At 56.7% G+C, this 26230-nt stretch overlaps 1 protein-coding gene across 8 annotated transcripts in view; it reads right to left on the reverse strand.

The window, feature by feature from the left end:
- The window catches only part of PITPNM2 (phosphatidylinositol transfer protein membrane associated 2), a 108596-nt gene that overhangs the window by 16716 nt on the left and 65650 nt on the right, over positions 1 to 26230 (reverse strand). For all 8 annotated transcript variants that reach the window (XM_037511267.2, XM_037511269.2, XM_054695398.1 and 5 more), the window contains exons 2-5: positions 12754 to 12926; positions 2945 to 3159; positions 2613 to 2734; positions 388 to 615 (exon numbers count right to left, since the gene is read on the reverse strand). In XM_037511267.2, the coding sequence (XP_037367164.1) occupies positions 388 to 615; positions 2613 to 2734; positions 2945 to 3159; positions 12754 to 12831 (643 nt within the window). In that variant the 5' untranslated portion in view covers positions 12832 to 12926. The remainder of the gene's footprint in view (positions 1 to 387; positions 616 to 2612; positions 2735 to 2944; positions 3160 to 12753; positions 12927 to 26230) is intronic.

Here is a 26230-nt window from a genome sequence, read left to right on the forward strand (position 1 = left end):
GCGGGCAGGAACCCCAGTCATCTTGGGCCCCTGTTCCCTGGTCACCTGCTCCAGCCAGGCGGCAGGATGTGAGGACGCTTTGATGTACAAGACGTGGCCCTCGGAGCACCCAGTGCAACAGGGGAGGGGCAGGGCCTGGGGTCTGGGCCTCTGGGCGCGGAGACCCTGGTGAGCAGCAGGGAGCTGCCCCTGGGGCTGGCCCCCTTGGGAGGTGGGTGCTGCATGTTGCAGACACAAACGAGCCGGGAGTGTCTGCACAGGGCCGGGCCCCTCACATCTCAGGGGCCACAGGTGCTGCAAGCACTCAAGTGCACGCAGGCTCGGGGAGGACCTGGGAGCAGGGGGCACAGGACAGGCCGCAGAGGTGGGGCGGGGGCGGGGGCTCACCCGTGTCGTGGATGAAGCGCTCGATCTTGGACTGCATGCCCCAGTAGCGGAATTCCACCTTGCACAGCTTGTAGGCACACATGAGGGGGCACACCTGCTGCTTGTACTCCTCGATCCAGTTGTCCGACAGGGGCCCCCGCTGCGTCTTCACTGAGTGGAACAGCTTGGGGTCCTCCTCCGGCCTGTACTCATTGGGGGGCACCGAATCCTTGACGATGTCGATCAGGTCTGCAGGGAGATGCTCGAGTGGCGACTGTCTGACCGTGGCCTCCCCTGCTCGACCCCGTCTCTCTCGCCCCGTGTCCCCACCCCACATCCTCGTGGGGCTCTGGGTCAGACACGGGGCTGAGGGTGATGCTCCCGGCCACTCTGCCCCTGATCCCCGGACCGCGGGGCCTGCATCTTTCCTTGTTGCCTTTTCACGTCGTTTTGGCAAACCCCGTTTGGTACATTCCAGTGCACGAAGCAAGTTATGGGGAGATGTGCTGAGGAAGCAGGGGGATGGGGGAGATCACCCTCCTTCCCACTGAGGAGGGGAAGGGGGAAGTGGGTGGAGGTTGGGAAGAGCTTCCAGAAGAGATGGTGCTCCAGCTACAGAGCAGAGCCTTGAGGTGGAGAAGGTGACGCCTGCGGAGAGGTGGGGGGGCCAGGGGCAGCCTGGGTGTACGCGAGGGCAGGGGCAGGATGCAGGGGAGGAGAGCTACTCCCGGGGTCAGGGTGAGGGGTGCAGGCCTGCAAGGAACACCCTCCAAGACAGAGGGAGGAGACTGAAAGACAGGCTTGGAGGGCCAGGCCGGCACTGGACCCGGTTGCAAGGGGCCCCAGAGGCCACAGAACTGGGTATGTGGGAACCAGGACGGGGGGCGGCAGCACCTGACGGGCGTCTGGGGAGGACCTGGGCCAGGCCATCTCTGGTCACGTGCTTCCTGCCCCAGGAAGTGAAGCCGCCCTGTGTGCCTGCTCCTGACCCGGCTGAGTGTCAGACAGGGCCGGTTACACCCTTGTTGTGAAGGAACCTAGCACAGGCCGTGTGGCTCAGAGAGCACCTGTTTCAGACGTGCGGGGACGTTGCCCCCAGGCCCTGGCCTGCCTGCACCGAGCCTGGAGTGGGGCTTGCAGGGGACAGGCCACCAAGACCGGGATGTGCCTTAGGAAGCTGGGGCCAGGGCTGGCCGGGCAAGAGCTGCGGGGGGTCTGTTGCATGCTGTATGGGCAGAAACTGTCCCCCTGCCACCCCAAACTCATATGCTAGAGTCCTGACCCCCACCTCTCAAAATGCGAGCTGACTTGGAGACAGGGTCTTCAACAAATCAATAAACTGAATTGAGGTCACTGGGATGGACCTGGCTCCCGCGTGCCTGCTGTGCCTACAAAAGGGGGCGCCCAGCATGGCCACGGCACCAGGGAAGGTCTGTGAGGAGGGAGGCAAGGTCCCTGGGGAGCGGAGCCACAGCCAAGGAAGGTCCAAGTCGCCACCAGCCCCCAGATGCTGGGAGAGGGGCACGGAACAGAGTCCCCCTCAGTGACCCCAGAGGAGCCAACTTGCCAGCACTTTGACCTTGGACTTCTGGCCTCCAGACATGAAACAATGAGCTTTGGGATTTAAGTGGCTCAGCCCTGGCAATAGAGCTTCCAACCCCCTGGGAGGCCTGAAAGCTCCAAAGCTGCAGCAGGAGGGAGGCAGAGTGGGGTGTCCTCAGGCGCCTGGGGTGCTGTCCAAGGTCAGCCGTGCACCTGGTGCCTCCCCAGCGGCCCACCCCTGTGAGCCTGGAAGCCAGCGGCTGCAGATCTGGGGCAACAAACAGCTGGCCCACAGGTGTGTTTGCTTAGCCGACACACGTTTCCTTGCAAAGGTTTGTAAGAACTAATTACTGCCAACATTCAGGTAGAGGGAAATTTTGCATGAAAATCCTGATTTCTGGCCTCTCTCGAAAATGTAAAAAGGGAGGGGGGGGTCTGTTTCCAGCATGGCAGTCAATGGGAGGGGAGTAGAGTGGAGACCACTCGACCAGGACCCACGAGTCCACTGCACCCCCTGGGGCAGCCAGCCTAAGACACCCCCTGAGCTCACATGCGCTTTCTGGGGATGGGGCACCTGGAAGGGGCAGAGCAAGGGGAGTCCAGGGGGGAAAGCCTCTCCTAGCCTGCCAGGCCCGGAGCCCAGGGCAGGGCCGGGGGGCCCACGGGCAGGGAAGCCCGCTGGGAGCATGGAGGCGCGCGGTTACCGATGGTCAGCTGGCTCTTCTCCACGGGAGAGAGGCTGAACACGTCGGGGTTTTCTCCAGCATCAGTTTTATAAAAGGTCTCGATGTCGATGGAGAATTTCTCCACGAAAGGGCACGTGAACCTGTGGGGAAACCAGCGTCAGGGCCTGCACTTGGCGAGCGTGGTGTGGGACGTCCGGGCCAGAGCCTGCGGGCAGGCGGGCAAGGCCGGGTCCAGGCGGGGCCCAGATGGGAGGAGGCGGGTGGGGCAGGCGATGTCCGAGCCCCGGCCCTGACCCCGGGACTTGGCGGTGCGGGCACCCGCGGGGACGCGGGCGGGGCGGGGCGGCCACCTGGTCCGGGTATAGGGGTAGGCGTTCCAGGACTCCTCCACCACGCGCAGGGCCGCCTTGGGCAGGATGGAGCGGAACCAGCTGGGGATGTGCATGCCCACGTGGTACACCTTGTGCGTGTACTGCCCGGAGCCGCCGGGGCCGTCGGTGTACGGCCGGTTCTCCAGGATCTCCACGCCGCTGCCTTCGCCAAACGTCTCGTTGCGGCTCTTCTTCTGCGGGACAAAAGCGCCCTCCATGAGCAGGGGCCAGAGCGCCCCGCAGAAGAGGGGCGCAGGAGGCCTCCCAGCCTCCCCTCCCAGTCCCTTCAGGACCCCTAAGGCCAGACCCAGGCTCTGCGTTCCTCATCACCTCTGCAGGAGGCTGAAGGGATCCCCCCAAGCCTCAGCATCCCCTCCTTCCGCCCCGGGCTGAGTGTGTTCCCTGGAGCAGGAGGAAGAGGGGGCGCCGACACCCTCCTATCCACTGCACTGGAGTCCCCAGCCAGAGGGACTGGGCAAGGAGAGATGGCAAGAGGCATCCAGCCAACGAGAACAAAGGCACCAATGAGGTGTGGAGGTCCCAAAACAGCACCTCCCGGGGACAGCAAGGATCTCAGCTGGGAAAGGCGGGAAGGCCAGGGTGGCGGCTCACCTCAAAAAAGCCACTAATGCGTAACCGCTGGCTCTGCCTTATTTATTACGAAACAGAAATGCCTCCCGGCTCTTCCGGGTGGGCCATGTTAAAGTGGCTCGCATTCACCAGAATTCAGACCCCAGGTGGCTGACAGACTCTTTTTGCTGGACAGTCCTTGTTTAAAGAAGATTGTCTTGTGGTTGAATGAACAGGACAGGCGTTTTGAATTCTGACAGTGACTGCAGCTCAGCAAGTGTTGTCTATTTTTTTTAAAGGTTATTTTATTTATTTATGCATACAAGAGCTGGGGTGCAGGCCAGAGGTGTAGGGGGTGAGAGGATTCATCAGAGACAGAGCGGGAAGCAGAACAAGCAGATGTACTGAAATACACTGCTGAGGGGAGCAGCAGAGAGACAGGAGAGGTCTGCTGCGCCATGTGCGTAGCTCCCTGGTTGGGGATTGAACTCATGCTGCAGCAGCTGCAGATAGTTACATAGTGCTGAGACTTAACCCCTTGCGCCACCAGGGAGGCCCAAGTGCCATCACTTTAAATATATGTTTGGGTGAGGTTGGCAACATTGGGCAGAGCTGGGAATGCCATCTCCAGACCTGGAGAAGGAGCTTTATATTTAGACTTAGATAACTGCGTATGGGATTCTATCCCTGCACTGTCTCATGGGGTAGAGCAAGACTCACCCATGCTTCAAGCTGCACTCACTCGCTCGGTAAAGGCAAGGGCTAAAGACCAGCCAGCTATGTCCATTTTCATATCTTTGATCTTAATGATGTCAACTTAATTCAAATTCCCTGTATCTAAAACACTGTCTTTTACTTAATGATAGGCACTTTAGTGTGATTTATATATACTATCAAATAAAGAATTCAAAACACTTCTCAAAAAAAGTCATCCAAATTGGAAGGGAAGAAGTAAAACAATCTGCAGATGACATCATTTTATATAGAGAAAAGCCTAAAGAATCGCTCCAAAATGTGTTAGGCCTCATAAATAGATCCAGCAAAGTCACAAGATATAAAACCAACCCACAGAAACAAACAACGCAGAAAGGAAATTAAAAAATCATTCCTGTTTACAATAGCATCAAAACATTGAACCAAGGAATAAATTTAACCAAGGCAGTGAAAGACTGGTGTGTTGAAAAGTATGCAACATTGAGTTCACGCAACAGGAAAGTTAGTATCATTAAGATGTCAATATTCCCCGAAGCAATCTATTGATCCAAGGCAGTTCCTATCAAAAGCCCAATGGCCTTTTAGGCAAAAACTGATGTTAAACTTCATAGGAAATCGTAAGGGATTTCAAACAGATAAAATGACCTAAAAACAAAACGAGCTTGGAGCAATCACTCTCTCATATATCAAAACTAACTACTACAAAGCAGTGTAGAGCTGACCTAGGACAGAAAGTTCTGTGGAACGGAGACCAGGGTCTAGACATAAACCTATGTATTTATGGTCCATTAATCTTCAGTCTTTAACAATGGTGTCAAGACCATTCAGTAGTAGCAGGGGTTGGGGACAGACATGAACAGCCTTTCCAAAAGTGCTGCTGGAACAAGTGAATACCCACATGTTGAAGCGTGAAACTGGATCATTACCTCACACCATATATAAAGATGAGCTCAAAATGGATCAAATGCACAAAGTAACAAACTCTTAGGAAAAAACACAGGGACAAACTTTATGATCTCAGATTTCACAACAGTTTCTTAAATGTGAAACCAGAAGCACAAGCAACCAAAATAAAAACTGCTGCACTGGACTTCATTGAAACAAAACAACTTCTGTGCATCAAAGGAGGCTACCAAGAAAACGAAAGGACAACCCCCAGAGTGGGAGATTTGTGTAAATACTATATCTGATAAGGGTCTTGTGTCCGAAATATATAAAAACTCTTACAGCCAAGAAAGAAATAGCCTAAGTCAAAAACGGTTAACAGGTTGAATGCACATCTCTCCAAAGAAGACAAATAAATGGCCAATAAGCATAAAACATAAAAAGAAGTTGACTGTCACTAACCCTGAGGGAAACATATATCAAAACTGAGACACTTCACACCCACGAGGCGGTTAGGAAGGAAGGGTGGTGACGAGTGGCGGTGAGGATGCAGAGAAACTGCTGCTCTCGGACGCGGCTGGTGGGAACGTGACATGGGGCAGTCCCCTGGGGAAGAGTCTGGCAGTTCTTGAACAAGCGGAATGGAGAGTTACTTTGGGACCCAGACATTCCACTCCCAGGTGTACACCCCCAAAACCGAAAGCACAGGTGTGCACGGCAACTTGAACACGGAAATCCACAGCAGCATCAGTCACAGTGAAACACACCCACGGACTGAGAGATAAATGATACCCACCCAGGGGCCAGGAATCTGCCATAACAAGGAAAGAAGCTGCGATACAGGCCCCACGTGGATGGGCCTCGAGCGCGTGCCGGGAGCCGGACACCGAGGACCGTGTGCCGAGGGAGCCCGCTGGCGTGAAATGTCCCAAATGGAGTCAGAGGCAGAACGGCCAAGGCAGAGTCAGAAAGTAGATGAAGGGTTGCTTGCGGATGGGGGAGTTAGAGAGTGACATCTTTTGGGGTGATGGAAACGCTCTAAATTGTGGTGGAGGTTTCACAACTCCATGAATATGCGAAAAACTGCCAAACCGTACACTTTAAATGTGTGAATTCTGTGGTATGTGACTTCCATCTCAATAAAGCTGGTGAAAAACAGAACAAACAAAACCTGACCCTGCCTTGTGTGCGCACTCAGATTTAGAGGCAGTGGGAAGGGAACTGCCTGGACGGGGGGGGGGGGACACTTGGGGCACCCTGTGTCTCTCTGCCACTCACAAATGTCCTCCCAGGGCCCGAAAGCTCCGGTTTCTGCTGATGCAGAAAACCCCGAGGCTCAGGTGCTGTGACCTAAGCCAGCATCTGTTTCCATGGTGACGTGACGGCATCGCCAAGGCCATCTCCGGTCAGCTTCCTGAAGAGCAGGTGGCGCCGGGGCCCACACCGCAGCACGCACACGGAGCCCCAGGCACAAAGACGCCCTCCATCCTCACGGGCCAAGGGCAACCCCATTCCCTTCAGCAAACAAGACCCGGGTAGAGGCCACAGATGGGGTCAGAGCGGGGACATCTACCCTCTTGAAAGGAGCTCCTGGAATGTGGCCCCAACTCTGCAACAAACAGTGATCTCTTCCTGGACACTGTCTTACATGAGTTCTACTTCGCAGAGGCCGTGCTACGTGCTGCAGGGGCCTCCTCTTTCACTCACTGCAGTGAGAAAAAGCGCACTGCCGTGTGCACCCGATGCGCAGATGGGGAGGTGGGCACAGTGTGCCTTGGCCTAGGTGACTGGTCACTGAAGGGCAGCACTCAGGGCCCGCCCTGCTCACAGCATGAGCTCAAGGGAAACCCTCTGGCTGTTGCCAGATCTCCCCCAACCTGGGCAAGTCACTTCTTTCTGGTTTCAGTTTCTAGAACATGTGGGGACGGGGGCTTTGGTCTACCAAGCACAGTGGGCTGAAGGGCCTCCCCTACATTCGTGGCACCTGGAGCCTCAGACCATGAGCCTGTGTGGAAAGAGGGTCTCGGGGGTGTGATTAGGCTCACCCTGGGGCGGGATGGGCCATAACCCAACAGCTGCCGGCCTGAAGGAGAGAAAGCAGACGGGGCTCAGCCCCATGGAGCCGGAGGCTGAGGTGGGGGGAAGCGGCCAACAGCTGAGGAAGCCAAGGCCCCCCAGCACCTGAGACTCAGGAAGGACCTCCAGGGAGCCTGCAGGGGAGCGCGGCCCGGCCGCCCGCATCTTGGTGTCAGAACCTGGGCTCTCTGCTCCCACCCTCACAGCTGTGACTTCAGAGGAGGCAGGGGCTGGGTGGAAGAGGCAACAGCCGTTTCTGCAGGTGGAGCCCGGCAGCCCTGCACCAGCTGTGCGTCCTCCGCCAGGCCCTTGACGTCTCTGAGCCTTGAGCTCTCATCTATACTGAGGACACCACCAACAGCTCTGTGGGGCTGGTGAGGGTTAAGGCACAGGTCAGGCTGGGGGCCCCGGGGTGTCCAGCATCACCAGTGGGGGTGGCAGGAGATAGAGGCCCCGGGTGCAAGGGCCAAGCTCCCCGTGGCAGGCACTGCGGTGCTCGCGCAGACGGAGCCGGGTAAGCACCGGCCCGCACGACTTGAATGTGGATCCTGGTGACTACAGGGTGTGAACAAGTTTTACATCCCATTTAAACAGGTACCTACTTGCTTCCAAAAGAAACTAGTTACATTTAAAAATAAAAATGAGTAAGTGGATTCCGGTCCCAACTGTCACCAGTCACCTCCAGCCTGGGCACCTTCCTCAACTTTGGAGCTGGCATCTGAGGCTGGCCGCCGGCTCCCCTCTGGCCACGGCATCCAAGGGGGAGGGCCTCCCTGGCACAGCTGCGGGTCTCAGTCACACCACTAGCTCTTCTCTAATCTCCCCAGACTCTCTGCCCACACCGGAAGCCCCTGCCGTCCCTGCCGACCACGCCCGTAAGCAGCCTGCATTCCTCCCCGGGAGACGGCTGATCGGCAGGAGGACAGGCCTAGGAGGACAGGCCTAGGTCCCTGGATTCACACACCCAGGGCGAGGCTTGACCTGTGACCCCTGGCCACTTTGCCTGCAAGGGCTGGGTGGGGGTCCCCATACCCTCTCCCTGGGGCCAGAGGCTGCTTGGGAGGGGCCTGAGCCACCACCTCAGATGCAGAGAAAGCATAGACCCAATGAGGCTAGAACCCACCAAAACCTGGAGGGGCGCCTGGGATGGTGGGTGGACAGAAGAGCAGCCTGCCCTAGCCTGGGGTACTGGACGAGGAAGAGGATGCCAAGACCAAGAGCTGTCCAGGGTCCTGGCCATGCAGCCTCTGCAGCCAGGGGCCAGCATTTGCTGGGATGGAAAGCTCTCTCTCTGCCAGGACAGTGGCTTTTGAAAAAGAAAAAACAAAACCTTTACAACACCGACACTGAGCGCTGGCCAGGGGAGGGAGGCAGTGCTTTGAAGGGGCACCCACTCCATCTCACTCACAACCTCACCAGGAGGTGGCTCGACCAGGAGTCAGGGCCACCAGAGGGACATGAACTAAGGTTTTGCTCTTCTTTCCATGAAGGGCAGCTGCCTTCCAGGAAGGACCAGCTGTCCCATGAGGCCCGGCTTGGAATGGATGAGCTCCTGGGCACTGGTCAAGGCCCCAGTCAACACCACCCCCAGCTTTGCTGCTCCGGCCTATGTGCAGGGCCAGACACCCATCTACCTCCCCCTGGACTCACCCCTGCAAGCCAGCCCTCCACTCAGGGTTCTGACAGCTGTGTTGGCCACATATGACAGACCACACACGCGAAGGCCCAGTGGTGGGCGTGATGCATGTCCCCACCAGCAAGACTGTCACACAGCGGGGAAAATGTGCTTGCCCATCAGCTCCATGTCCTGGCGGAAGGAGCCCCAGGAACGGGGGTCAGAAGCAGGTAGGACAAACGCCAGAGCTGGAGCAGAGGGTGCCTGGGGAGGCAGAGGGCGCAGTGGGATGGGAAGCATGCAAATGCCACGAGAGAGGGGCATCCTGCCAGCCCAGGGATGGGCAGAGTCCTGTAGAGGGCAATCGGGCTGATAGTGGGTGGCCCAGTGACAGAAAGGGCTCAGGTGAGCCCCAAATCCAAACTGGCTGAGCTTGCCTCTCCAGCCTCCACACTTCACAAACACTTCCCCCCAGAATGCTTCCAAACACCACCTCTCTCCCTGACCTAACATCTGCCTGCCACATCACCCCCACCTCTGAGGCTGACAGTGGGTGTCCTCAAACCTGCCAGCAAGTGCAGAGCCCTCAGGGCCGCAGGGCAGGCAGGGAGAGCGCTCCAGGGGCCGAGGCTCCAGGCAGCCTCCCTCTCTAGCCAGGCTGTGCGTGGCTGGCAGAAGGCAGAGCTGAACCCGAGGGCTCCCAGCAGAACTCCTCTGCCAGCTCCACGCTGCCCACACGCAGGCCAGGCCAGCCCAGACAGCACACTCACCCCAGGGCCCCTGCTACACTGGCAGAACTCCTGGAGGGGCACTGGCTCCTTCACAGGGGCCTACAGGGCTTTTGTCACCTGGAGGCTTGGGCCTCCCCCCAGCTCCTGGTGAGGCCACAGGTAAGGGCAGCCCCTGTGCGGCCCAGGAGGCCTGGGAGGTGGCCTCGCGTGCTGGGGCATCCAGCTCGAGGAAGGGGCCGAGCCTGTGTCAAGCTCGCCCTCGGGCGCTATGGCCTCTCTAGGGTGGATGAGAACTGGGTGCGCACACATGTGTGCACGTACATGCGTGCAGGGGTGTGCATATGTGTGCTTACCTGTAGGGGAGGTGGAGCAGGGGGCTGGGGACAACAGTCTGCTGGCTCCTTCAAAAAGTTGAACCCCACTTCTGGGGGTAAACTGAGACGGGGGACTCAGACAGATACTCGCCTGCAGATGTCATCCCCAATGTGGACCCGCAGGTGAGCGGATGAGGGCGCAGTCAGCCCGGTACAAGGGAGCGCGGACCCACTGAAATCGGGCAAACCCCAGACTCAGACCACTGGGTGAAAAGGGCCGGACAAGAGGGACACGTGTGGTATCGTGTCACTTCCAGGAAACGTCCAGAGGCAGAGGCAGATGGGCGGTGGCCATGCGCGGGGGCGCAGAAGCCGGAGTGGGTACTGCCGCGTGTGGGGCCTGTCTGGGGTGATGAGGATGCTCCAGAGCCTGATTGAACCTGATCGATGCACTAAACGCCATTCAGTTCAGTTGCTCACTTTGAAATGGTTACGTTTATGCGAATTTCACCTCAATCCAAACAACAACAAAACACTCAACAAAGGAGCGCAAACCCCCAGTGCAGACAGAGCTGCTTCCAGATTCTGGCACACGGGCAGCGGGTGCTGGGCGGGGCCGGGGGGGGATGGGGTGCTGGACGCAGGCCTCAAGCTGCCTATGCTGAGCCTCAGCGTGGTGGGGGTTGGCTGCAGGGACTCCCAGCACTCGGGGCGCTTCTTGGTGAGGGGCCCTGATAAGGAGCCGTGGGGATACACAGCACAGAACCCCAGCCCGGAGACAGTGCCTGCAAGGACACGGGGAATCACAGCGCCTGGGGAGGCGAGAGGCACGTCCATTCCCCCTCTGCTGCCCACTGCTCCCTTCGCCCAGGCCGGCAGGTTTTCTTCTACTTGGGGAAACGGACCTGCTCATGGCCGCTCTGGCTCCCTGCTGCCCGCCAGGCAGAAGTGCCCCTGGCCCAGCAGAGCACTCCAACCATACCCTCCCTTCCCCAAGAAGCTGGTCCTGATGCTCTGAGCTGAGTCTGCCTCCCCACCGCGCCCCTCCCAACAGAATGCCCTTCCCAGGGGGACCGGATTCAAGATTGTCACAAGGAAGCAGACGCGCGCGTGCGCACGCACACACACACACACACACACACACACAGTCACCCAGAAGGAGCTCAGGAAAGACCCAGAAGCTCAGGGCAGCGGAAACGAGCCCAGTGGGCAGTGAGCAGACCGAGCCGGCGCTTGGGCAGTGAGCTGCGGGGACAACTGGAGATGGTGTCCATGCGGCCACCAGCCCAGGGGACAGGGTCAGCTCCCAGAGCCCCTCCTCAAAGATGATGGGCAGGGCTGCCTGGAACTGGCACCCTAGGGAGACGGGGGATGTTTTACGTCAGTCAGAGTCACAAGGATTGACATTAAAGAAAGAAAAAACCCTCAAAATATGCTTCAAAAAAGCTCCGGAGACCCTAGAAGCCGCACGCCAGGCCCCGTGGACCCGGACGCCCGGCCTCGAACACAAGTGGGAGCTGCCCCAGGGCGGGGCATCCCGGCTTGTGGGGGGATCAAGAAGCCACAGGACCCGCAGCTACTCAGCTTGATCCTTGAGGGTAGAGCGGTTTCCCGAGCGCACTCAGAGCCGGGGCTGCTGGAAGCTCCCCGCTCTTCAGGAGTAATTACAGGGTAAGTGGTTCAAGAGGGAGTCGAGTGGCGCTTTGGAAGGTGCTCGGAGCAAACAGCCCAGGAGAGGCTGGGCTCGCCTTCTGTTCTCTTCCCAGCCAAGCCCCTGCCGCAGGGAGGGGGTTTCAATTCTCCCACCTCGCTGAGCCCCTCCCAGAAGGGGGTGGGGTGGGGCGGGTCCGGGCTCCATGGGGAGCAAGGAACTAACTCCTAGCCCCAGCTGAAGGGTGGGAGCCCCTTGAGCAAACCCAGTGTGAAGATGGAGGCCCAGGCAGCCAGGTGGGGCGTGCCTGGGCCAGCCCAGAGGGGCAGGGAGGCCGGGGCAGGCTCGTCCTCCATCTTCCAGCAGAGACAGCTGCCGACAGGCAAAGGGCTGGGTGCCCGCAGGGGCAAGAAGCCGCCAGGGAAGCGGGAGGGGCTCAGGAGCAGGGCCCCAGCAGGCGCGCCGCGGTCACGTCTGGGCCTGGGTTCTGGGGACCCAGGGGCTCCAACTCCATGCTTCAAGGGAGTCGGACACCGAGCAGGGGGGCCGGCAATGTCCGGGGGGTGGGGGTGTTCTCTGGCCTGTCACCTCAAACTCGCGTCTAACTCTGTGAACGAGTCGCATGGCTGACACAGCAATTCCACGGGCAGCTCGGGGCAGCTCGGACGGGCACGCGAGCCAGCCTGTGCACCCTGGGCTAGTCCCAGACTCCGCCGCCTCCCACCCTCTTGCCCGGCTGATGGGGGTGCTGTGGACTAAATGCTTGTTTCCCCCCCAAACTGAAGCCCTAACCCCAATGATGAAAGGTCGGGCCCTCAGGGGTGATCAGGTCATGGGGTCAGGGGGCTTCACAACAAGATCAGTGCCCTTTCCCAAAGACACCCCAGAGAGCCCCTGGCACCCCCCACATGAGGACACTGACAAGGTGTCCCTTGGCGGCCGCCGCACGCGGGAAGAGGCCAAGCAGGGACCCAAATCCACAGGCACCTTGATCTTGGACGTCTGGGCTGGAGAACTGTGAGAAATAAAAGCTGTTGTTTAAGCTGCCCCATCTGGGCATTTTGTCACGGTAGCCTGAGCTGATTAAACATGAGGACATGTCTGGAGCAGCGTGAAATGCCGAGAGTGGCGGGACTGCGGGCGCCGTGAACAGCGTGCGGGAGAGGCAGGGCCACTGCCGTCGCGGGCTGAGGGTCAGACACCCCGGGGGCCCTCTGGGCACCGCCACCCACCTGTATCATGTAGAGCTGGGCAATGCGGTACTCCTCCACGGTCATCGGCAGAGGGATCCGGTACTCCTTCACGATCATCTTGGAGTCCGAGCCTTCCCGTCGATGGGGAACTGCACCTTGGAACGTCTAGGAGAGGCTCCTTAAACCACCATGCCAAAGTTCACCAAGGACCCCTGGGGAGAGAGAAGCCGGGAGTCACTTTCTGCAAAGGCTGGTGGGGTGCAACAGCTCACAGCTGGGGCCCCAGGCAGGAAGCCCCGCGCCGACACCCCGGGAGCTCCCTCACCTCCCAGCGTCCACCTTCCTGGTTGCCAAGCAATCTTGTGGAGGACGCAGGAGAACTGCTCAACAGCCACAGGGAAATAAAGGCCCCTGCCCTGCCAGCCAGCCGGCACGGGAGCGGGTCGCGGGAGCGGGTCGTGAGCCCGAGACGCAAGAGCACAGGCTCCAGTTGCACCTGCGGCTCACCGCCCCAAGCCAGCGACTGCAGGGAGGCAGTGGCTGGTGATGAGAAAGCAGGCCGAGCCCAAAGAGGATTCTAGTTCAGTCCAGCACTAGCTGTTCCCGATGCAGACCAATGCTGACCCCAGGTCAGGTCTTGGAGGTGGGAGAGGTAAGTGGTGGCTGCCCACGCAGGGGAGGGGGGATGCATAAAGCGATTTAAAATAAGCGCACAGTTCACCCACGCAGCCTCATGGAAGAGGCTATTTGATGAAGATTTGCACCTAAGGCAATCAAATTAACAAAACAACACAACACATAAGCTGTGCCTGAAGGAGGCCACAGAGTCAGGCTCTAGTAAAGAACCCCACCCTCAAGCCTGGCCCTGGGTGATGGGGCCGTGATGTCAATGTATTTGGCATCACCCCCAGAGTTACTGGAAGCTGAGTGAAGTCTTCCAAAATGGGCAGTGGCAGATTTAGAAAGACGGCTGGAGGGACAGCAGAGTGACCAGGGGCAGGATGCCACGACAGGGTGTCCCCCACACCAGAGCCAGGGTGCCACTGTACAGGCCAAGCAGCACCGCACTGGGGTATCACTGAGTACCTAAGAAGGTTCTGGCAAGTGTTCATTCCAGACTCGAGACAATCAGAAATGGGGCCAGAAGAAATTCTTAATAAACACCTGGGGGGATGAGACAGAGAGCAGGGATGGTGCCTATATGGGTCAGAGGCCCCTGTGGGGTGTCCCAGGAAAGGGGGCTGGCACACCGAAGCTCCCAGCAGCCCGGGACGGGGCCATTCCCCGCAACCCAGCTGCACAGGAACTCAGGTTAGTTTGCTGGCTTCCGGGTCAGCTCTGTCACCCACCTGGCAAGGCGTGACCACAAGAACAAGCCTCAATCTGCATTTCCACTCGGAAACAAACACTGTCCATCAAGCAGCCCCAGGGAAAGGCTGACAGCTTCCCACGCCCACAAGCCTTTGGGGTGGAGATGGGGAGACCGACATGAGTGGTCTTTCGGTGCCAGGCACTGGGTGTTGCCCTCCAAGGAGATCAGGCTGCCAGGCCAGCAGTGTCTCACCTGGTCCCATACGAGCATTTGCTTTAGTTAAGAAAGGAAGTCAGGCTGTTTCTTTCGAGCCACACCACTCTATCCTGACTTCCGGTTGAGGGTAGTAGGCGGGAGCATAACCCTAACCCTAGCCCAATACAAACCCACTGAAGATAAAGCCACTGTGGCTGATGAAAAGAGGATATCACCACTTCCCCAAGACACAACGGAGAAGGGAGCCTGCCGGGACCCGCAACACCCCCCACCCCGCCACCCCAGTCCCCTGTCAATTCCCACCAGTCAGAGGATGAAAGCAAGAGCTGTGGATGCCTGGGGAGAAGAGATGTAGCTTCATGACTTTTTCACTTTTTGTTGGAGTCTCACATGTTACCAAAAAATGTGCATCTCGTAAGTTGGATGCATTTTCACATAGGCAGCTCACCCATGCGACCAGCAAGAAACAGAAAAGAGCAGGAAACAGAAAAGCCACAAAGTGGGGTCCCCCTGGTGGCCCTTCCAGTCACATCCCCCCAAGGAGGGGCAACCCTGTCCTCTCTTTTTCTGTTTTCACACTTTATATTAGGTTGAAACCCATGAACTGCCAATCCCCAACTGTCTGCGACCTGCAGACAAGGCAATTTCTTATGGAATCATACGTTCTTTTGCTTCCGGCTTCTTTGGTCAGCATTATGTTCCTCGGACTCATCCCAGCTGCTGCAGGTAATTGTGGATTGTTCATTCTGATTACTGTTCATTATTTCATTGGGAGAAGGTACTGACCCCAGTCCATGCGCATTTAGGTGAGTCCGAGCTCGGGGCCAATGGAACTAGCGCTGCCGTGTGCCACATAGGACCCGCAGAGACAGGAGCTTACACTGTGCAATGGAAGAGGGGTGAGAGCCGGGGAAGCATCACCCAACCCGCCATTTCTAAGACAGATGCCGGGAGTAGAGTGGGTCTTGGGAGGGAGGAGCGACTAGGGGTTAGCCATAATAGAGAGTAAATGACCTGAGGACTTTGGCTTTGAGCCAAAATGACCTCAGGAGCCCTGAGACCCAACCGAGATGAAATAGCAGCTCTGGGAAGAGACTTCTGACAGTAAGCCAGCCCAGACCGCAGCTGCAGGCTGCTCCAGGCGCCTCCCCGCACTCTACACCCTGCTCCTGAGAAGGCAGCTAAAGATGAGTAATCAGAAAGGAACCCACAAGGGTCCTGGGCATTAAGGGTGTAAGGCAAATGCATCACAAGAGGAAATGGCCAGAGAAAGACTTCAGAAAACAGTTCTCCACAGACACAGAGAAGCTGACAACTAGAATCTCTGAAACACTGGTGGGAGCAGAGGGGTTGGGAGGAGACAGAAATTTTTAAAAGATGATTTGACAACAGAAAAAATTAAAGGTGAAAAGTAAGTCAGTAGCGCTCTGGGGAAGAATTGGAAAAAAAAAAAACACATCACAGATATTTCTTAAAAGCCATGTTATCAGCCATGAATAAATAAGCCACTAGAGATGTGGTGTGTGGGTTTGAGGAAATCACACAAAATTAAAAGGAGGACACTCACAAGACATGAGGCAGATTTGGGAGGTAAAAGGAAACACAACATGTACACAATTGGTGATTACTGAAGAAAAAGAATAACAGAAAATGGCTGGGGTAAGTATTCAAATACACACTGAAACAAATCACCTCCAATAAAAGACTTGACTCTACAGACTAACTGCCCTTCTGTGGCCCAGAAAAGCTTGTTGGTGTAATCCACACAAAGATCATCCTTCAAAAGTTACCAAACCTAGGGCCTCCCCTGGTGGTGCAACAGTTAAGCCCTGGGCTGTGAAGCTGCCCGCAGCCTCTACAGCGCCGGATCAATCCCCGGCCGCCAGCGAGGGTCCCACATGGCGCGACAGACCTCTCCTGCCGCGCCCACTGCTCCCCTCAGCAGTGTATTTCGTTGTTCTGCCTGTTCTGTTCCCCACTCTGGCTCTGGTGAATTCTCTCACCCTCCCATGCTTCTGACTGTACCCAGTGCTTGTATAAATAAATAATCTTAAAAAAAAAAAAAAAGTTACCAAACCTAAAGGACAAGGAAAGAACCCTATAACCAGGAGGCACAGAGATGTGGGTGGAAGAGAATTAGAACCCGCCACAGCAACACAATTTCAGAAAACAATGGAACTGTATCTACAGTGTTCTGGGAGAAAGAAACCAGGATCCAGCAATTTATACCCAGCTAAACTGTCCTTCAAGTAGAAAGTTAACAGACATTCTGACACATGAATTCAGGGGCTCAGACATCCCTAAGTCCTGAAACAAAGGTACCTGGTGCTGACTTCCAACCAACCAAAAGATAAATCCAACATTCATCAATGGAGAATGTTGAAGACTGAATTAGTATTTTTTAAATGGTAGCACTCCTGTTTATTGAATAGAATATTAAAACCTGAACAATGTACACTAATAATAGAGTTATCAAAAAGTGAGAGTGGAAGCCCAGAGCTGGATGATAATTTCAACTTCCATAGCATGGATGTTGACTCATTATGTAGATTAAAAAATGGAGGAAGGGGGCTTCCCTGGTGGCACAAAGGGTTAAGTCTCAGAACTATGAAGCCATAGTTCTATGGCTCAGAACTATGAAGCAGCCACTGCAGTACCCCAGCCAGGGAGCTGACCCACATGGCACAGCAGACCTCTCCTGTCTCGACTGCTGCTCCCCTCAGCAGTGTGTTTCTGTCAATCTGCCTGTTCTGCCCCCTACTCTGTCTCCGGTAAATCCTCTCACCTCTCCACACCACTGGCCTACACCCCAACTCTTGTATAGGGTGGAACTGTTGGTCTGATCCTGCAGAGATGAACACAGCACTAAACACCCAGAGTGAATCCTAAGGCGAATTACTGATTTAGGTGCTAATGTGCCAATGGAGGTATATCCATTAATACAAATGTACCATCCAGTGGGGGATGCTGATGGTGGGGAGGCTGAGCAGGGGGTAGATGGAAAACATCTGAAACTGTGAATCTAAAACTTCTCTACAAAAATTAAGTTTAGGGCCTCCCCCGTGGCACAGCGGGTTGAGCGCAGCGCTGTGAAGCTGTCTGCAGCCTCTGCAGTGCCAGTTCGATTCCCAGCCAGCCAGGGAGATTCCCACATGGTGTGGCAGACCTCTCCTGTCTCCCCCGCTGCTCCCCTCAGTAGTATATTTCAGTCGATCCCCCTGTTCTGTTCCCCGCTCTGTCTCTGGTGAATCCCCTCACCCTCCCACGCCTCTGACCTGTACCCCAGCTCTTTTATAAAAATAAATAAATCTTTAAAATTAAGTTTATTAGTTAAAAAATTATGATTCCAATCTTTCAAAAATTTTTCTTTCTGAAAGCAAATTAGAGGTTGCCAGGGCTGGGAGATGGGCTGTGGAGAGTCAGTGTAATGGTTACAAACTTTCTATCTGAGTGACAAAAAAGCGTTGGAAATGGCAAGTCAACAGTTACACAATATTGTAAAAGTATAAATATCATGGAACTGCACGCTGAAAGTGCCTAAAATGGCAAGTATCACATCTCTCTGTATCATAGGGGTGTATATTTACCACAATTAAAAAAATGATGAATCTACCCAACCCTGTGGAACGATATGCTTTACATGAGTGAATTGTATGGTATGTGACTATCTCAACCAAGTTGTTTAAAAAGAATGTTTTCTCTTTTCCTCCCTTAATTTTAACTTTTTAGGAACACTGAAGTTGAAATGTTTTTCTAAAGTTCGGCGGTTCCCTTCTATTTCATTTTAGACTCATATAAATAGGCAATGTGCCTTTGGCTAAATGCAAGACAAATGCCATTTGATTTTTATTTTAAAAACGCATGTTGGGCATGATCCACTTTCCTAATTCCAAGTCTGTTTGTACACAGTGCCTGGAATAACGGACACCGGGAGCTGATGTGGGGCATCTCAATTGTTGGAATTGGGGGCAACTTTTACTTGCACTTTTCTCTAAAATACACTTTATAGGGCAGTGTGGGGATCACAACAGCCAGACCTAGTGCCACCTTCCAGCTGTGCCTGTGGGCAAACTGCTTGATCTCTTTGATCTTTCATTTCCTCTTCCCCAAAATAGGAGTGAGAACAGCACCCACCCTTGGGGCAGTCTGGTGGGCTAAATAAAGCACAGAGGATGCTTCGCCCAGTTCCCACCAGCACTCAGGGAGAAACCAGGAGCTTTGGAGGATATGCTGGGTTGTTCCACACAGGCGCCGACACTAGACCCAGCACCCAGAGCGCGGGAAGGACACAAGTGGCCTCATGGCAGGTCCCCCTTGCTTTCTTCCTGGCTGAGCCTGAAGCAAGAGGGCACAGGAAGCGCTGGACCCACCCAGGGAGAGAAGGCAGGTGGCTGTGTGGCTGGTGCACTGCCTGACCTGACCTCCTGGCCCCCACCCCCAGTGCTGAGCTGCGGCAAGTGGGAGACAGACACACATTTCAGCTCCATCCTAGCTGCAGCTGTGCAGGGTTCGATGGGATTCTATTTCACTGCTTTCAGGGCCTGGCACCGTGAGAGGGAAGAAAAAAACCTACAAGTGTCGGGAGCCCTTCTGGGAGGGGAGCTGGGCTAGGAGCTGGGTGACTCTGGCCACAGAACCACCCACATCACCCTCTCCAGGGCCAGTGGGTCGGACCCTCAAGGGGGCCTCGAAGGCAGCACCTGGCCCTAGTCCCAGGAAAAGCTTGGGCTCCAGAGCCGCCGTATCCACACCGAGAAGGCGCCCCAGCCGCCATGTGCATGGGTGTCTGAAAAAAAGAGCAGGGCCCAACCTTGCTGGAGTCGGGGTCACTTGGCACTGCGACCAGGGAGGCCGCGGTGGGGAGGCCAGCCCTGGACAAGATGCGGGCTCAGGCCACATCCTGCCTGTGCCCGGGCCCTGGGCTCCTTCTGGGAGACATCTGTCTCCCCAGAACCCACAGGGAGAACCAGAGAAAATGGGCCTGCAGCTGACACCTGGGTGTACCCAAGGAATCAAAGGCAGGTCTCCCCCAAAACGGACACCTTCAGGGCCTCCCTGAGGAGGCACAAAGCGTCTTCAGGGGCGTCCAGGCACTGTGGGGCAAGGCCACATCAAGGGGACAGAAACAGCACAGCTCAAAGGAGTGGGGTGTCGGGCTGGGGGGCCGGTGGGGAGCACGGGTGGGTGTTGGATGTGACTCTGAGCAGCGGGTGAGCCAGCGGGTGCAAGGTGAGACGGTGCGTGTGGAGGCCACAGCGAGCCCCGCTGGTGGGAGCGGGAAGCAGGAGAATTGAGTTTGCGGGACCTAATCTGGTTTTCCATGATTAGCCAGGGTTTGACGTCACAGATGGAATTTAGGGGGGAGGCGGATCAGAAACAACGGGGATGGAATCTGTCCAAACCCGATTCAGTGTATTCTGGCCATTAGGTCTGGAAGCTGCTTCAGCCAGGCTGTGGCAAGTGCTTCCAAGGGGGGGCGGGGCGGGGGTCGCGGGGAGGAGAGGACCACGGTCAGCAGCTCCTGGGGTCTGGGGCTTCTGGACTGTCCCTTCTGGCTCCCTTAGGCCTCTCCTCCTCCTCTGGGAAAGCCCTCTTCTCTGCGCTCTGCTTCCCAAACCCACCACCTGCCTTTTAGGGGGCTGATGTGGATAATATGCAAAGAACTTCATCCCACAGGTAGTGAGAGGAGTGCTTGGCCCCCAGGGGGGCAGCACCTCCCTACCTGCACCCACCATCTGCATCTGGGGAGGCAGGCTCAGAGAATGGGAGGGGTTGGTGGGCTGCCGGAGCAGGCAGAAGGGCACCAGGCAGTTCCTGAGCCTTGGGCACAGCGCCCTCAGGCCTGGGTAGGGTGGGGGAGGTCCCAGGGTGGGTGTGGACAAAGTTAACACCCCGCTTTGGCCTCTCAGCCCTCTGGGGAACAAAGCATGTCCCCACAGAAAGTCTGGGCAGGAAGGGCTGTTAGCCCCCTCTGTCAGACACTGGGTTCTGCAACGAGGTGGACCTGGAAGGGCAGCCATGCTCCTGTCCGGCCCACCCACACTGTATCAACAAGGACGAGGGCCTGATTTCCCAGGGGCCATGCTGGCCTGATTTGCAATCTGCACAGGGGGGCCCACACAGCCCCCAAGCCCGAGCACCCCTGCAGCACCAAAATCCCAGACAAGGCTAAATCTCATCACTGAGCCCTGCGTGTCCAGCCAGGGTCACAGCCAAGACGCTGTGGAGCTCAGTCAGGTCATCAGACCCCCCCGGACAGCAGCCACAGAGGGCTCCTTGGTTCTCGGTGCCCGCTGCAGGCTGGCAGGCGGGGTCAGACCCTTGGAAAACACACTTCATCTCTGACACCCGACCCCAACAGCAGCCAGGGGCCTGACGGGAGGGCTGTTCATCGCTATGGTGCAGAGAGCAAAGCGGGCCCGGGCTCAAGGGTGATGGGAACCCCCTCTCTAAGACCCCTCCCCGGGGCTGTCAGCTCCAGTCCTGTCAGGAAAAGGTGGGAGGAGATGGGCACGCGGGGAAATTAAAAGCCCTACCACCCCTTCCCAGCAGAGCAGATTAAAAGCCCTGCCAACCCTTCCCAGCCAAGCAGAGGGTGCCAAGGCTGCCGCTGGCAGCCCAAACCTCGGCCCGCGGATAACCCCACGCAGGCGCCATCAAGAATGATCGTTTGACTTTGTTTTAATGCTTCTGATTGATTTTGGAAATAAAGATTGACGATTCTGTCAAATGGCAGACTTGTTGGTTCTAGCCCAGGACCGGCTGCCTGGCCAAAGGCGGCGAGGGGCAGACCAGACCTCCTTATAGCAAGTTCCCCAGGTGGTTTATAAGCATAAGAAAATCTGCCCAAATAGGCTAGAATCTCAACTCCACACCCCAATCAATAAGGTCCTTAATTCTAGTCTCAACACCCCCAACCCAACCCCCCTCCAGGCAGGAAATCTGACACTTGGGCCTCTTGGAACTTTTCCGCCCTAATCCGAGAGCAAGAGCGGGCTGGCTGAGCAGACAGCCTCTGTGCTGGTGCTGGCTCAGGGACGGGGCAGAGCCCTCTGGAACTTAGGCTGCTGGGGAGGACAGGACCCCCAAAGACCCAACAGAGGATTACTCAGACCTAAAAAGGACGGAGACTGTGGCGCCGGCAACAACAGGGGAGGGCCCGGAGGACGTCTCTCAGTGAGCCGGCCACAGGACAAAGCTGTGCGGTCCCACTTAGGGGGGTAACAGGGAGCAGCGGGCCATGGGGGACCGGGGTGGGCGGCAAGGGGAGTTAGTGTCAATGGGGGCAGAGCTTCTGTTTGGGAAGAAGAAGCAATTCTGGAGGGTGGTGGTGACGGCACAGAGGAAGGACTTAATTCTCCAGAACTCCAGGCTTAACATGGTTAAGGTGGTACATTTGTGGATGTTTTATGGCAGTTAAGAGAAAAACCCACCACCTCCCTGGTGGGGCCCGAGAGTGGAATCCAGAGTCCCGGAGCATAGGGGCTGGGCCTGGGCCTCCTCCTCTGCCCTCCCTCCCCACCCCTGCTCTGAGCCTCCCTCCACCGCCTAGTTACCTCCACCTTCCAGAGTTGGAGCCTGGGAGAGTCCCTCGGACCTGGGCCCTGTGCGCCACTCTGGCCACGCTGCCGCGCCTCCCTTCTGTCAAGACACCAGGCCAGTTCCCCTTCTTGTTGTTGGTTGCTGCCCCAGGGCCTTGGCACAGCCAGCTCCCGGTCGTCATCCCAGGCTCAGTCCACACCTGGGCTGCGGAGAAGCCCCTCCTGCCTGGTTCCAGCCTAGGGCTCGCCCCATTTCAGAACAATCTGCCTCGCTTGCATGCTGCCTCCCCATGCAGGACCCAGGCTGGCTCCTTGCTTGGCTCTCTCTGGCCTGGGGAGGCGCCAGGCAGACATGACGACAGCACATTTGTCCTATTCCTCTTTCCATTCTCAGCAGGCGCTGGGGAGTGGGGCCTGGCGCTTAGTAGGGACTCAAGAAGGTGTGCCTGGCAAATGTTCAAGAAACCCTGCTGCAGGCAGATAACACCGCTAAGCAGCCAACATGCTAATTACAAACTGCTCTGTTAGCTGCTCCGCAGAGCAAATGACAGCTTCTCCAAGAACAGCGCGCCCTCCCTGCTGAGTGCCAGGGTAAGCGTCTGTGACTCAGACTGTGGGTGCACCGAACTGGACTCACCCCCCACCCGAGAGTGTGCAAGGGCACAGCCTCAGCCGACGGAGGGTGGCCATCTCCATGGGGCTGGTTGGTCATCTGGGGCCATCTCAGCCCCTTCCCGTGCAGTGGGCTTGGAGAGGCCAGCGGCCCTGAGTGAGATACAGCAATGCCGCCGGCCCTGGAATGGCTACTCCCCTCTGGATGCCCCAGGCGCCTTGCCTTCCACCATAACCTTGTTAACAGGCCAGTGCTCGGAAGCAGCCCTGGGCAGGAGGTGAGAGCCCAGAGGGGCTGAGTCACTCTCCCGCTGCACGGTGAGTCAAGGGCAGGACCGGACTAGAGTTTCTTGGCTGGTCCAGGGCTTGCTTAACTGGGCCCTTGGGTGAGCAAGCAAGCTGGTGCCTTGGGCCACCAACAAGTGGGTTCGAGTGCTCGGCTTATGAGGGCGCAGGCAGGTTGAGCTGCATCCGGGGTCCAAAGGCCCCGCCGGTGTACATAGATCAGCACAAGGAACTGAAGTCCACGGTCTCCCTGAATGAGTGTGTGGCCGCACCAGGCAGGCCTCCAGGCTAACGGGGTCTTGGGTGCTAGCTATTAGCTTCCCTTCGTCGCCCCACAAGATCCCCACACGGGAGGCTTGTGGAGGGTGAGTGAAGCGTGTGTACACATGGAGGTGTGAAACTGCACCCCCAAAATTACATGGACAAGTGAACCAGTGAAAAACTAACAAAATGTAGGTATTGGAGAGGGATGCCATGCCCCCGCAGGGAGGAGAGAGAAAGACACAGAGGGACCCACCAACAGGTCTTACTTAGCAAGGCCGGGTCCCCTAACCTGGGAAGCGCTGGTTGCCCCGTTCAGTAGCACAGGCTGTGCACTGCCCAACTGGAGGCAGCACCAGCCGCATGGGCTTCAGCCGGCTCGGCACCCCTTGAGCAGGGAGACGCAGGGGAAGGGCCCTGCCAATTTTCCACCACGTCTTTGATCAGTTCTGGAAAATTCCCAGCAGATATCTCCTCCAACACAGCCCGTGGCCTTTTTTCCTCTTCTCTTTCTGGAACTCAAACTAGACGAGCGTCACACCTTCTCCTTCCCCATGTTCTTATCCTCGCGACAGCTTCCTCTTCTTTCCAGGGTTGCGTTCTGGGTGATTTCTTCACATCTGGCTTTGGTGACTAGTCCTTTCTCCAGCTGCGATTACACTCCCACTGAAGTGCTGTTGGTTGGGTTGGGGTTTCTCCCCCCGAGTCCGCATCATTTTTTTACTTGCAATAAAATATAAAATACTTTTCTTTTTTTCACAATTTTTGATTTCGCCTCTTATTATTTAAAGCCATCGATCACCATTATTTTGTGGCCAGGCCTCCAGGCTGCCATCTCTGGGATCCCCAGGGGCTGAATCTGGCTCAGGGTCTCAGCCCTTCTGCTCGGTGCTTTTTGACTGAAGGGCTCATTTTTCCGTGGAGGATTTTTGTAGAAATCCTTGCAACCAGGCTCTGTTTCTCCTGAGGCTTTACATTTGCTTGAGCCAGCGGTGGGGGGGGGGGGTATTACCTCCTGAGGTCCCCCGAAACTCCCAGCCAGAGGTCGTCTTGAATCACCAGGTATCTTGAGTTCACACTTCCTGTTTCGCTGGATTCTCACTCCATGTTTCTTTCTTTTCTCCTCCTTTGCCTATTACTCGAATTTCTTTGTTTTGTTAGTGAGAGCTTCTTTTTCTATACTAGACTGGCAGTTATGTTTTATTTTCATTTTTCCAGGCCGGGGATCCCCAAACATTTTCTGTAAAGAGCAGCAGGGTAAATATTGGAGGCCTTGCAGATGCAGGCCAGACAGTCTCCGCTTCCACGACAGGTCAGTCACAGAAAATATTAACACACGGGCATGGCTGTGTCCCAATAAAATTTTGTTTACAAAAACAGCGGGCGGGCTCGTCGTGCAAGCGTAACCTCCAAACACGTACGCAGGGGCTTCCTGGAGTGCTTAGATCATAAAGTTTATCTTCACTTCCTCAACAAGAAGAGGCCCTTAACAGATTAACAGTCATTCTCCCTCCACATCTGGCCCCCAAACTGTGGCAGTCACCCCAGAGCCCCTTCCTGCTGCTCAGAGGTCACACCTAGGCTCGGACAAGGCTGGGAACCGCCTGCCTCCCATGAGGGGGCTGTTTCCTTTTTCAGCTTGATCCTCAGCGCTCCTTCTCCGCGGGCTCCGTGCCTACTGGAGCGCTCCGCACGGCGGGTTTGGGTGGTGGGAAGAGCAGGCTGCCATGCCCTCGGCCTGCAAACTGCACCTCCCACACTCACCCCTCCCTGGGGTTTTCTTTTAAAACTTGGGATGAAAGAGAAAGTGAGTGGGTCCTTCCCTGTGGCACAGGCAGGGGTCCACAGCCGTGTCCCCCCCAGTCTGGGAGGCCCCAGAGTCCAGGCTGGCCGCCCAGGCTTCCGCCCCAGGCCCTCGTGCCAGAGCTCACTCAACTTGGGTTTCTGTTACTCACAGCCAGAAACGTGCTGCTGTAGGCGGAGGCCACGTTTCTTTTGACCTTCTGTGTGTCATTATTCATTTGCTGGAAAAACCTTTTCCACCAAAAGGGCATCAAGATAAATTTCACCCTATACCAAGGCCAAAAAATGATTAAAAATTCCAAAGCTGCTGAAGTGGTTTTTTCTCTTTTATAATCATTCTAAAATCCCACAGCCTGTCTTCCACATCCCCGTAAGTCATGGGGAGATGCTCGGGGTGGGGGATTGGGGTGAGGGACACAGCAGGTGGGGGGGGGCAGAGAGCTGACTCAAGGCAACCTGAAGTCCAGGGTCTGGACATTGTGGAGACTGGATCAGGCAACACGGGTGTGTTCTGTGACCTCAGGAATTGCTCTGGCCCCTGACGAGTCTGGGCCCGCGGTGCAGGCCCTGGAGGCACCCCGAGCTTCTCCCCTCCAGGAGGCAGTGACACCACCAGCCTGCTCACCCGGCGCGCACAGCATTATGCAGAATTGGTGCTAAACAGATACAATGCTTGGGACTAAAATAAAACCCAGCTCAGTGACATCTTGATGCAGCTTTGCAGGAACAGCAGGCTCCTGTGCACAAGCCGTCCGGACCGGCAGGCCTGTTTGTAAGTCAATCGCACAGCAGAAGCTTTGCTGGGATTTGCGTGTTTCTGGACCAGTCTGAGGGCAGCTGGGGCCACCAGGTCTTCTGAGCCAGCAAAGCCAGGCCCTCCTTTCACTGGGTCCCACGGGGGACGCGCTCCTTACCAGACGCGAAAGCTGCCCTCATCTTGCTCCCTTCTCCTAAGAAGCACAGGCAGGAGCACAGGGCAACCGTGCTGGGGACCCCCCATAAGCCCTGCAAGCACAGCTGTCCCTGAGATACGCATGTGCCACAGACAGACAGACAGACACAAGCACACAGGCTTGTAAGATGTCAGTGAAAGCAGATTTTAAAAACCGAGGGAAGGCAGCCAGAGAGCAGCGCCTTCCCCAGCGCCACAGGCCGCACCACCCTCGCAGGCTCCTGTCCTGGGGAGTTAACCTCGCTCTCCCCACCTCTGCTCTGCACCCCTGCCGCCCCCCCAACCCTGCCCCTGCTCCGGAGCCACAGGCCTGTCGGGCTTCCCTGAAGACGATGCCCTGCCTGGGCCTGCGCAAGGAGCTCTGGCCTCACCTCGCGGGCCGGCCAGGGCGGGCAACACCTGAACTCGGCGGCGGGAGGCTTCAGGCAGCACCGGGAGCAGCGCGGAGGCGCAGGGGCTGAGACCACACGCTCACGTTGCCGGGGAGACAAGCTCCTCTTCTATTTAGAGAGCTGCCCCCAGTGCCCGGGCCAG

The sequence above is a fragment of the Talpa occidentalis genome, unplaced genomic scaffold (assembly GCF_014898055.3).
Source record: "Talpa occidentalis isolate TD23 unplaced genomic scaffold, MPIMG_talOcc4v2.1 talOcc4.14, whole genome shotgun sequence".
In the NCBI taxonomy this organism is placed as follows: domain Eukaryota; kingdom Metazoa; phylum Chordata; class Mammalia; order Eulipotyphla; family Talpidae; genus Talpa; species Talpa occidentalis.